The 12998-nt window shown below is 40.6% G+C and overlaps 1 protein-coding gene across 1 annotated transcript in view; it reads left to right on the top strand.

The window, feature by feature from the left end:
- RAVER2 (ribonucleoprotein, PTB binding 2) overlaps positions 1–12998 on the top strand; it is a 37890-nt gene that overhangs the window by 17292 nt on the left and 7600 nt on the right. The window contains exons 4-11 of the mRNA XM_075424301.1: positions 2553–2744; positions 3631–3757; positions 4707–4789; positions 8190–8294; positions 8485–8596; positions 9731–9990; positions 11988–12099; positions 12429–12574. Coding sequence (XP_075280416.1) covers positions 2553–2744; positions 3631–3757; positions 4707–4789; positions 8190–8294; positions 8485–8596; positions 9731–9990; positions 11988–12099; positions 12429–12574 — 1137 coding nt within the window. The remainder of the gene's footprint in view (positions 1–2552; positions 2745–3630; positions 3758–4706; positions 4790–8189; positions 8295–8484; positions 8597–9730; positions 9991–11987; positions 12100–12428; positions 12575–12998) is intronic.

Genomic DNA, 12998 nt, shown 5'->3' with positions numbered 1-12998 from the left:
CGTGGGTCACACCTGGTGTAGGTGGGGAGAGTATGTTTGTGTATGTGTTATATCAGTAAATGGCACTAAATACATGTTTCTGTAAAATACAGGAATTAAACAGTGTGCTGTTGAATTAGGAATTAGGCACCCAGTCAAAAATATATCTGAGAAAACGTTCTTGGCATGTTCTCATATTGCCTATCACTTGTGTAAACACACTGTGTAATAGACTAATAGGTAGATGGTAGAAGTATGATAATGGAAGAAAAATAGGTTTACATATGATAACTTATGATTTATTCTCAGTGATTCTCAGAGAATAAACGTGTGATTTATTCTCAGTCATGCCTCCTGTTCCCACCAGGCATCCAACTGGTACTGACTGGTGAGGGAGGCTCTGCCTCGAGGGCTGGCGGGGGGAGGCAGCAGAGGTGCTGGTTTGTGGACGTGGTGGGTGGGTGAGTGCTGGAGGCGAGCCCCGGGGGCTGTCGGGGGAAGCAGCAGGAGGGTGGAGGTAGGTAAACAAATAGTTCAAATTTGATGGGTGCCAAAGGGAAGATGGTGGATGAATTCTCATCACACTAGTGCTAATTAATGATGGGTTTATGAGTGAGATGACCTAAAAAATAAGTACAAAGAAAGGAGAGGGAGGAAGACACAAGGAGCTGCGGAAAAAGTGTGGGGTGACAGGGTAGATAGAGACAGAAGAGGAAAACTCAGAGAGAACAGGGTAGCAGAAACCTGGGTGGGGAGGGAATTTCAATAGAGAATGACTAGGAGGAGCGCCTTGGCTGGAAAACTCCTGGAAGAATGAATACGTTTCAGAGAAACAATTAAAATGTTCATTCACGCTCTTGTTATTTTACGTCTTTATGGCTCCAGTCGTTCTTCCTTCCGAGTCTTGGCCAGTCCAGCCTTCACACCACTCGTGCATGCAGATTGTCCCTCCGGTAGGGTCACTTTGACCATGTCGCCCACCTCCTGGTATGGCTTCTTTAACATAGCTGTCTGATGCTGCTTTCATGTCTTAGTTCTGCTCGTAACTCAGATGCAGTATTTCATCATGTAAATATGATCTTCTACCTCAAATTCTTAGCTGAACTAATGAAATAAGCTCTAGTTTATTTCGTATTATTCCAAAGTTAGCATTTTTTGAAATAAATTTTGTTTCTTCTCTATTAACAATAGAAATGTTCCGTCAGGAAAAGCTGAAGCCAGATACTTACACATGGGTCTTAGAAAAATGGCATTTCCTCAGACTCACAGGAACATGTTTTGTCCTTTGCTTCAACAAAATGGACCAGAAAACCTCGGTCCTTTCTCATGTCAGCTTTAAATTGTCACTAAGAGGTCTCCACTGTTAGCTAGACAGAGACAGAGGGCCTCTCCCTCAGTACCTGCTTACTTGGGAAGTTTAAAAATTCCTGTTTGCAAGAATACCGATAGCTGCACTTCCACATGTTACGGGAGTTTTTAACTTGTGTGAAACTTCAGTACGTTCCATAGCTGCAAACTGTTCTTTTCACAAGTACTCCAGGTCTTTACCAGTGCAGCTAAACAGATGTTAAAATAAAATATAATGCTTCTTCACACACACGCACGCAGACACATGCATAACATAGATATATACATATCTATGTGTGTATGTATATATCAAAATGTGTGCTGTGTGCTCTCCAGAGCTGTTCCCAGAGGCCAGTCTTTAACAGTGGCATTAAAGAACTGACCACTCTCTTTTTCTTAAAAATCTTTGACATTTATATTTCATCTGTTAGTGCAAGTTTGTGGGACCTTATAGTTGGGAATAGGTTGTTTTTATCCAGTAAAATCTAGAGGAGATTTCCCCTCTTCCACATCAGAGCTAGTATATCATTTCTGTTCATTTTGGGACTGGAGATTTTTGCCTAAGCTTCTTTCCCTCCCTTCTCACCCCCTTTTTTTGTTTGATTTAGATCTGCTCATTCTGCTATAAAACTCTGCAAACAAAGGGCAGAGCGTTGTTTGACACACAAGCCTGTTTCCAGTCTGCTTGATTGATCAGTCCGGCATCTTCTCTTGGCATTAAATACAACAACTGACTTTGTCTTCTCCTAAAAGGCAGCATATATCAATGGAGTTTGCATTGTTGTGTGTTTCAACAGCTATCATGCCGTCTGATGAATGACACTTTTATTATTGTAGGCTTAACAACTGAACAATAATGAGTTCAAAAATCTTACCCTGCCAAATAATTATTGTGGCATACAGCTGTATTTACAATTTCCTTCTCCTTCCTGCTTCGTTCTGAAAGTATGTGTTAAATACATCCCATAGCTCAGGTTCTCCAGGAGATTAGATTGAAGTGAAGGTGCTAATTCAAGTAAATAGACTATGCATGTCAAATACCATACGAAGATATGATATTCAACTTGTATCTAGTGTGTTTGAGAAAGAAACACACTGGTTTGCGTAGGCATTAACGTAGGGTGTCAGCTGTTTGCCAAGTACTTTGCAAGGGATAGGTGAAAATACTGCGAGACAATCCCTGAAATTCTCCATTTTGTTCAGCGTGTTGTGAAATGTTGTTTCAGTTTGCTCAGGATGAAGACAGCTGTATCGGTGACTTTGCGGTGGTTGAGTACGAGACTGCAGAGCAGGCTGAGGAAGTGCAAGAGGTCACCGATGGCATGACTGTCAAAGGGAAGAGAGTCCAGGTGTCCTACTGTGCTCCGGGAGCGCCAGGCAGAAGCACGTTAGCAGCACTTATAGCAGCGCAAAGGATGGTAAGATGTTTGCAAATCTGTTTTCAGAAGGAGTTTGGTACACCTGGAGTGGCCTGAATTGGGTTGGAGGGCTTCAGCTGCTTTGCGTTAGGAAAACGAGCCAAGCTCTTGGAAGCATTCGACTATTTTTTAATCTAGTCAGCCCAGTTCAGTCTCCTTCCTAAGAAAGGCGTGGCCATATTCTGCAAGGAGGAAGGGTAAAATACGGCCATAAGATATCAGAAAGTTATACTTGGGTAGCTCTGAGATTTTGGTAAATTTAATTTTCTTTATGATACGTTGTTCCACTTCAAAACAAAAGTAAATGGAGTCATCTGACAAGCTAAAACTTGGTTTAAAACAGAGAGGCAAGAATTTGCCAATTTTAAGATAAATTTCAAGGTAGGAGAATTTCATGCTTGATATAGAAGAAAGCTTTCTACACCCACATGTCTGATCAAATTATTTCCGAGAAAATTGGAGGTGATCAGTGTTACGTGAAGCTGTCTTACGAGTAGAAGCAGAACAGTCTCATTACTTCAGCTGGCTTTAGCCCTCATCTTTGTAAGAGAGATGAGTGGTGTGGTTAGAAGATAGTGTGTGGTGTTCATGTTAACAGTGCCTTTCATGTTCTCCTTTATTGGTAACTCTGACTTGGTTTAAGGGGAAAAAAAGCACTGTGTCTCAGAAAAAATAATAGGCTTGAAGTTTTGGGGGAATAGTTAGTTAGGTATTTCATCTGAGGGAGAAGGAGCATGGAAAGGAGCAGGAAACAGGGAAAGACATGTTGGGATTATTTTCTGTGTAAAATGAAATATGTACCTTGCAGTCACATAAGTTTGAAGAATTTAAATATATTCTTTGTCTTCTCCCGATTCTAACATTTTTGTCTCTCTCTTAACTGGAGATGAGGAACAATAGGAAAGGCTTGCTTCCAGAGCCAAATCCAGTGCAGATTATGAAAAGTTTTAATAATCCAGCAATGTTGCAAATGCTGCTGCAGCCCCAGTTGCGTGGACATGCTGTTAAACCTGGTAAGTTGTTTTAAAACTGAGTTTAAAAAAAAACCAAATGCTGTTCCTGGTGATATGAGGCTTTCTGTGAAGGACAGGAGCATAGCCATACTATTTTATAATCTGTACAGGCACGGTTTCAGTGTGTCTGTCTAGACTCACATTCTATGAAAGCGAAAGCCAGAAATGGTTTGCTTCAGTGCTGTGTCTGGGTAAAACTCCATATTACCTAAAAATGTCCTCACATTAACTCAGTGGTCTCGGAATGTTTATGTTAGAAATGGGTTTAAAATGAAATGTCTTTTGCAGACATCGTTAAAATTGCAAGTTTCAGTCTGATTCTAGATCTGAATTTTGCAGCCTGAGTCTTTGTCCTGCTGTTTCCAATGTAAATCTTTACTCAGTTGGATGCTACCGTAGTCATACGCAGCATTTCATAACGGCATTAGCCAAAGCTTTTCTCTGCCTTCTCAGTAGGATGGATGTGGATAAACATATTAAAAACAATATTGTCACATTTTGAATGGTGAAAGTATTAGGACCAGGAACGGGAACAGATAATTTGAAGAGTCGGGGGGGGACAGCTAAGAGTTTGTGACACAGTCTCCTGAGAGAAGATACACAGAAATCATGTGTGAAGTGACCACTTCAGTGCAGAAACACTTCAGCTAATGCGGAAGTTTCAAAGCACTTTAGATAATGCTGTGGCCCTGCAGTCAGCTGCAGGCATTTCTGCATCTTTGAGCAAAACTCAGCTTTCGAGGAGCTCCATGAAAGGACATTTGATCTCTCATACGCTGTTAATTGCAGAGCAAAGCTGGGTGTATTGAAAGGGTTCTTTATAGTGACCTTTTGTATACTGCAAAATTTTGTGGAAACCAACTCTGAAAAATATAGAATAACTCTTGCAGAGGTCTTCACTTGCCTAACTTATATAACACTGCAATTTTGTCTTGTGTTTCTAAAACAGTTCTTGGAGCATCTGCAGGTTTACCTCACCTTGTAAATTCAGCAGTTGGCCCGTCTTTTTTACAGCTGAACAAAATTCATCAGGTATGTGACAACAGAACTTTTGTCAAAATACATCTTTATGGATATCTTAACATGAAAAATATTCTCAAAGTTTCAAGAAATTACAACTAAAAACAAGTGTTCTCGTTAAAGGTATCTTTAAGAAAAGCACTTTATTATGAGATGCCTGTGGAGGTGTAAGAGCAGACTGTGCTTACTCTCCAGAACTGAGTTATTTTATCTTTACTGAGCTTTTGATTTGCTAACACCTGCTGATGCAGAGACAACGTGCCATTACTGGCAAAAATAAATCCTCTTCCCCACTCCACATCCGTTTCTCTTGGAGCTGCTCATACACACTTCCTGTAGAGACTTCTTTTATCTTATTCAAGCCAACAAGCTTAGCATTATTATCTTCATTTTAAAGCTTGCAGGAACCAAAATGTGCTGTACATACCGTAAAAAATAGTGATTTGCAGATGTTACTTCTCAGCCAAAAAAACTCCAAGGTTAAAAGCTGTTTAAAGTATTCTCAGAGTATCTGTAATTCCAGATGGGCACCAGAATTTCTGAAAGATACTACAAAAAATATTTGGGCTGCGTTTGCCCTCGAAATTGGAGATGAGAATATGCTGGGGTAGCTCCTGCTGTCGGAACTCCTCCCTGCAGCAGTGTGCATGGCCAGCAGCCTGCCCGGCCTCCGCCTTGCACTGAGGCTCTGCCTGAGATTTCTCCAGCTCTGCCAGGAGCCAAAATTTGCCTTCAGTATTCATGGCAGGGATTTTCACAAGTACCTATGAGGCACTGGAGTCAGTCACTTCGACTTACTTCTGATGTTTTGGAAATTCCCATTTAAAAAATAAAATCCCTTGAAGTATTAGTTGTTATTTCTGCTGTTCTTCTGGCAAACACAGACTTAGAGATCTTAAAAAAGACCCAATTAAAATGCAGAGATACTCTTGATGTTAAGTATATTTAGCTTTTCTTGGGGTTTTTTTCTGCTAAAAACTGGTAGGTGAATATATCCATTTTGAATAAATACTGCTTAATTTTGCCCCATGAAATGAGTTGCTTTTGTCCTGTACAATGAAAAAAGACATCATTCTTTGCTTGCACTGCTTTTATTTAAATGACATTTTCAGTTGGTGTGTTTAGTCACTGCTGCTCTCTCTTCAGCCTGGGAGAGTCTGCGCTTCCTTGGAAGGCAATGCGACTGTTGTCTCATCGCAGCTGGAGACAGGCGTGTTTTACACAGTTAACAGGGTGATTGATGGGGATCCAATGGTTTTTGGCTGAAGAGGGCTGCAGTCACACAACTTAGTGTTTTCTATTTAGAGAGACTCGCAAGTCTAACTCTCTTCCAGGGAGCTTCCTGTCATTTAATTAGCTCCAAACCTGGTCTAATAGCCTGAATTTTATTGACAGTGATTTGATTATCCCAATTCCTTCTATTAGGCACATTTTTCTGTTATTCAGTGACTTATTTCAGAGTATTCTCTAAAGCCAGAGAACGAGGCCACTGTTCTTATTGTCTTGAAATTCAGTATTGTCACAAGACAGAGGAACAGACAGTGTCTTGGCTCGACTCTCTCCCCACCTCCCCAGGCACACATGGATTCATCTTCCTGTGGATCTTGGTTTTGCTGTTTTATATTCAAGGCTTTGAAAAGTAATATAATGCGAATAAACAGTATTTTTAGGATGATTATGCCACAACATTATAAAATAATTGATAATAAAAGAGTCAGCAGAGGGGAATGTGAACAAATGGGTTATTCATCCAGTAATCTTTCAACTGTGGAGGTAGCATGACTTTCAGATTCTTTCTTTTCATTTCTCTTAGTTACAGTTATCATGTGCCAAAATAACGTGCTTTAAGCTTTCTCAGTGGTGTGCTTTCCTGAGTCATCCAGCAGTTTAGTAAATCTTTATTAACCCAGCAGCTTTCTTTTGAGGGTTCTAACTATCCTGATTTCCCACTCTTGTATTTCTGAAAGTTTTGCAATTGAACTAACACGTTTCCTTTGACTTAACCAAGTTTAGAAGGAACAGCCGCTGGTATTGGTGACAGTAAACAGCCCTGGATAACTTCTACTGGAAATCACTAAGACAATTAAATAAGCAGATGCATAACTAATCTAGACATGGCCCTTTTTTCTTTTATATGACACATTTCTGAGTCCAGAAGAACATATTGTGGGCACAGAGGCTTTTTCCTAGGGAGTTTGACCCTACGACTCACAGATACAACCTAGGCTTGAAAATATTTGTGAGATGTTTTACAGGAGGGTGCGAAATCTGCAAAGCCATGCATCAGGAGAGCTGCCTTCTTTTGGGGTTCCATCTTCATTACCTGGTTTTGGTGATCTTTCCTATGTAGGAGATGCCAGAAAAATGAGGAAGGGTATACTTGTCGTGATTTGACACTGTCAGTGTCCCATATATCTATTCCTGCAGCGCAGTACAACAGGATTTGTCGAGCAGCCTATATTTTGCCTGGCAAATCATGCTCAGGAGCTGCTACCAGAATGACAGTTTCAAGCCTGCGTTCAGCCAGCATGAATCATGATGTGGTTTTGTGATCCTGAGTGAGCATAAGGTTTCTTTTAAGCCACTGTGCTAGCCAGAGCACAAACTGCTGAATATACCAGTAGCAGAGTCTGAATGTCGTGCCCCAAAGTTGTTGATTGAGTGGCTTAATTCTGGTGGGAAACTGATCCAGGATTTTCAAATGAAAAATGTTAATATTTTATAGACTTTGCAAACGGCAGTGCCTACAGATTGTCAGCTTTTTAACGGTTCTGGAATAGAATTTCATGGAGATAGCTGCCACTAAAGGTGGGGGTGGGTGGGCAGGGAACATATCTGGATATTGCTCTTTGGAAGTAAAGATACTGTTTAGCAGCTGTAAAGCAAGGGGTGACAGTCCCACCAGATATTTGGCAGGGATTATGTAGTAGAATTGCAATGCAAGGCACAATGCAAATGTTAACAAACAATGAAGTCCTTATTCGTACAGCTTGTGATCCCCCAAAGTCCTGGTGTCTCGTCTTTCTTATTGGCACTGTAGGTAAATCCCCCGTCTAGTCTGTCTGCAGAGACTTCGGACACATTTGGCTTTCCCTGCTGCCTTAGACACAGGGGCTGCAGTGAAGTCTGGATTGTATTTGGAGCATACTCTTGATCCTTTAAAAGCCATCAGAAAGCATACTTGTGGTTGTGAGTTGGAAAAAAAGGGCTAGGAGGAAGAGAGGTTAAAAGAACTTGAAATAACTTTCTGTGAATGAAGCAAAATCTTAGTTCTGTGGACGAAATAGTTATTTGCCTTTGCTGCATTAACTCACAAATTAATTTTTTTTTTAGCAGTATCACCTGAAAAATGTTTCAAGAAGGTACTGTTTTCCGTGACTGTCAACTAACACTTCTTTTATTAATTTCACAGAGTTCCCTTCTGGGGAGCGCATCTAACTTGGTGCTGCAGAGCCCTGCTCACCTACCGTTGCCACAGCAGCAGCTGATGAAGATTGAAAACATCCAGGCTAACAGTGTAAGGCTGTCACTTCAACTTCGACTGTCTCTGGACATTCTTATAACTGCGAAAACAAATGTTTTTCTTCATCTGGTATAATTTAACAGTTTTATGTATCTAAAAAGATTAACTGAATGTGAAAGTTATAAGAACTAGCTACAGACAGATTATTTTAATCATTTACACAGTTTTCTATTCTTCCTTATAGAAACCGGGTTTGCTGGGAGAACCTCCAACAATGCTACTTCAGACAGTACTGGGAATAGGGGTAATGCCATCAGTGAGTTCAGGCATGGGAACCCGCGGAGAAGCTCTTAAGTGTAAATTACATTTTATTTCGTACCAAATCAGTAGAAATGCTCAGCTTGAAATTCCGCACCTTACTTTCTCCCACTGTAGCAAAAGCAGTAACACGTTTGAACCTTACCACTGCACAGTAAGGTAGGCAGAGGGCTGGACAATGATGCACGTTATATAGCTGTATAGTTAAGCAGGGTAACAGGTTATGTATCTGTATAACCAGCCACAACCTGCTGGTTTAAGCAGGAAGCAAACTGGAAGTATCCTGCCTTGTTGCCTGGCTTCGCTCGTCTGTTTGTCAGGGAAGGAAGAGCACACTGTGACATTGGTTGAATATTTGCAGGCTGTTAAATATTCTGCTTGCTCAGTTACCACCGTTTTTAGTGCACTCGGAATATGTTTTTATTCAGGACCAAAATGTGGGGGTTTGTTGTTTCAAAGCAGATAAATCTGAGTAGCTGAAAGAGACGCTGCAAGTAGGTTTTTTTGCATTCATTTCATTAAGCAATAGACTTTTAACATCCAGTCTCTGACGGATGTCAATTTTGAATGCAAATTTTTGCACCGGTGATGTCCTCAATTTTTATGAGGAAAGATAATTTGTGATACTGCTTAGTGCATATTTTTTGTTTCCTCCACTGAGAGCCATGTATTCTGCTGTTCTAGACACAGTCTGGGTGATGACAGTAACCTGGAGCAAGGAAAAGCTTGCAGGGGGCGAGAAATGGAAGACACTTAATTCTGAATGGCTAGAGTTTAATTTTGAAGAATGCTTTTTAGCTCTTTTGTAAAAAGAATTTTACTAATGCCAGTTGTGGTGGGGGTTTTTTCCGCCCTCTATTCCAATACAGGATCCTCTAGGATCATGTTCACAGGTTTTTTTCTTTTGAAGGAGAAAGGAAATGCAAAGTAACTTATTATCTTGGTGAACGTTGAGAAGAGTCAGAGTTTTCTTCTATTGTATTAGCTTTAAATAGAGTTGTTTGCTCCTGAGATGGTAAAAGAATAAAAACTACTGTCAGAATCCAGTCTTCCGGGACAGCTGTAAAATAGATGTCTAAATGTTTTTCTCATCACTTAGTAAAAACCACAAACAAAACGTACTGATAAATCTTGTCTAACAGAAAAGTTTCTCCATTTATGGTTGACTGCAGCATCTAATCTGACTCCAATTCAAACAGCAGCAGCAGCAGCAGCAGGGGTGGGCATGCTGCCATTCTTTCCGCATCAGCACATTGTTGGACAAACTATACCAGGGCAAAATAACGCTCCAGATAAACAATCGACTACCGAAGCGGTTGTCTCGGGATCACAGCCTTATCATCAGACCTTAACGAATCTTCCCGCGGGAGCTTTGCGGGCTGGACATGCCAAACAACAAAATCAGCTAAAAAGTGCTGATACAAGTGTAGGGGTAAGGAACGTTGGACAATATTTTCCTTTTTCTTGTGTGTAGATTTTCTCTTTTATTTTAACATGCTTAAGAGTTAACTGCAACTGCTTACTGTAGTTCTTCGCTAGAAAATTTGCTAGATCACAGGATCATTCATGAGATGTTTTAAGGTCATTTCAGCTATGAATAATAGGGAGAGAACAATAACGCTCTTTGGTGGTCCAAATGAATTAACAAAGGAATCCTTTCACAATGCTGGAGGGTTTTTTTCCCATGTGTATGCCTCATAGTATTTGATGATGAAATTATCTGAAGGGCAGTGTCCCTTTTAAAGACTGAAAATTGAACTTGCAGTTGAATTTCATGACTAAGCAGGAGCAGTTCTGGTGGTATGCAGGGCCTTTGGGTTTCCAGGAGTTGTGTATATTTATGTGTGTATGTAAATTTTCCACTTTCAATCTGTACCCTCTTAGCCATAGCGGTCATATTCTTAGTCTACATCAGTTTTAATATTTATTCCCTTGAAGGCGGGGGCTAGGAAGCTGATGGGATGGGATTTAAGTTGAACCAGAATGGTCTGTTTTGTTCAGAAGCTTTTTCCTGTCATTAACGGAATTTACTTTATTTTTAATAATGTACATAAATACTTTGACATTTATGGGGAAACATGTTCTTAGTTCAGATCAGAGCTGTGTTTTCCCGACACACTTCCTGAAGCATCTGACGTGATTAGATTGTATGCAGTATTGGTGTCTGCCTTGGCTAGACAGCTTTGACAGATTCGGTCCTACTTCAGAAAGTACACTTTGCATTTTTAAAATCATTTTTTACTGTAATGAAGTGGAATTTTACCTACGTATAGATACACATGGATAAAATACATAGGTTGTATGTGTATACATATATAAAATGAGTGGTTTATTTCAGCATTGCATCTAGTTAAAAGGAAATGTAATTAAATCATTAGAAGTCTAGATAATTAATTTATTTCTATGAATATTATTTATCAGGAAAAGTTCTCTTTTGAAATCCTGGTAGGTGTTTTAGTTGTTTCCTATTCTGCATCAGTAGACAGAAGGCCCAGTTTGCAAAAATCCCTTCCTTGACAAGAGAGCCACAGGCTGTATGCTGATACTGAACGGTCATGGTGTCTTAAATGCCGGCTTTTGCGTCCAGATGAAGAATTTCAGCAGTCTTTTGAGGCTTTTTGTCTTTAAAAACTGGTTGCGCTGTTTTTGAGAAGTTGTTGATTAATACTAATTTACTGAAAATAGTATTAATCCATTAAAATAATGGATTTTTTCCTTAATGGGCTTTGAAGAAATGGACAGAATAGATATAGAGTAGAATACTGTATAAACAAATGTCTTTGAGCTATGCATTTCAGACTTGCTGTAGCTACTTCATCCTGATTTGCATTTGTGCCAACATAAGCTAAAGGGAAACGAGCTGGTAGTGAACGCTTGCTCGTCCCTCACCGGAGAGCCTTCGGGTGGTTTGGAGGAGTGAGTCGGTCTCGCCACTTCCACTCAAACATTTTCCCCTTTTAAGTACAGGCTTATAAATGGAGGGATCAGTAAGATGTGTTGTAGTGGCAGACTGCAGGCAGCGTGGTCTCTCCAGGGCAGGGTTCGTTTCTCCTTCATTTGCTGGTGGCTCTGGGTGAAAAGAGTTGATTTCGTCTTGGCCGTGTACTTAATGCTGACTCCCTGCATCTGGAGTCGTCACGGTGGTTATTATTCCTTTACTTAAATGTAAAAAGTTTTCTTTCTTTGTTTTTTAATAGCCTTTAGTAACTTACAGTCTGAAGAGAAACATTCCTACAAAATTATTTGGCAAGAAAAAAGTACAGGCAGTGTGTCCAGATAGTTGCCCCCACTATTTATTTTAAAAGTTTTCCTGTTACATTTCGTAGGGCTAAGCTATTTTTTTTCAGACTCCTGCTGGGACACTTACCTGATTTCTGACAAATACTGTATGAATATTATGCAAACTGGACCTGTCCAATTGTTTCACAGACTCCCTTGAAAAAACAGACTTCGCTGCTAGGAGAACCACCGAAAGAAATACGCCTTAGTACTAACCCCTACCTGAATTTGGCAAGCGTGTTGCCTGGTTTATGTCTTCCAGGTAAGCGAGCATTTAGAAGTCTGAGTTGCAGGTTTCCTTGCCCAGAGTGATCTTTCAGGAAATCTTGTAGTCTGTCTTAAAATTGCAACGTAGTCTATCCTCATAGTTAAATATTTTGTTTGGGAAGGGTAAATTTTCAGAGTTGATGGGCTTACTGATGTAGACAAACTTGTAGAAAGCCTTTCGATTAGTAGTAGCACTGATTAATTTTGAGCACAGCCTAATCTGAAGTAGCAAATTTCCATTTTAATGCCAGCATAGTGCTAAACAAGACTGCAAGCTAATTTGTGCAGTTTATACACGCTGTGCTTTCTTTGTGTTACGAACAGCAATTGCCAGCAAAGCCTCTAGTCCAGCACAGCAGGCCGGACTTTCGAGCAACGTCGTGGATGCTGCTGTGTCTCAGGGAACTGCATCACAACCTGCGATGGAAAATTATTTTAATTACTCTCAGCAGCCCGGGGAATACCCACAGGTACGTTGTTTTGCAGCGCTTTCTTCGGAAGCCTGGTCTGTCACTCGGAGCTCTGGTAGCAGGGGTTTTGGCAAAGATCTCCTCGGACATCCCCCCTCCCCGAGATGCTCGTTGTTTTAGTTTGTGTACTCTTAATCCACTTCTTGGTACATGTGGTCTGACAGCCCTGCATGCGGTCGAACAGCATTGCCCAACGTCACGAACATCTTCAGCGGTTCCTAGGCTTTCCTGCAACTAAAGCCCACCCTCTTCTTCACACTGAACCTTGCAGGTCCTCTTTGCTGCCAGTTTATCTCTTTCAGTGTACCGAATAGATTTAGCACAAGGTACACCTGATGCCTGTCAAAAAAAAGCCTCAGTATATTCCCCGCTGCAGTATCGTAACCGTTGAAAGATTGCTTCTTGAGAACCTCAATTCAGTGCA

The sequence above is a fragment of the Opisthocomus hoazin genome, chromosome 6 (genome assembly GCF_030867145.1).
Source record: "Opisthocomus hoazin isolate bOpiHoa1 chromosome 6, bOpiHoa1.hap1, whole genome shotgun sequence".
NCBI lineage: Eukaryota > Metazoa > Chordata > Aves > Opisthocomiformes > Opisthocomidae > Opisthocomus > Opisthocomus hoazin.
Note: the sequence above shows the minus strand (reverse complement) of the source record. Positions and strands in the feature narration are given on the sequence as shown.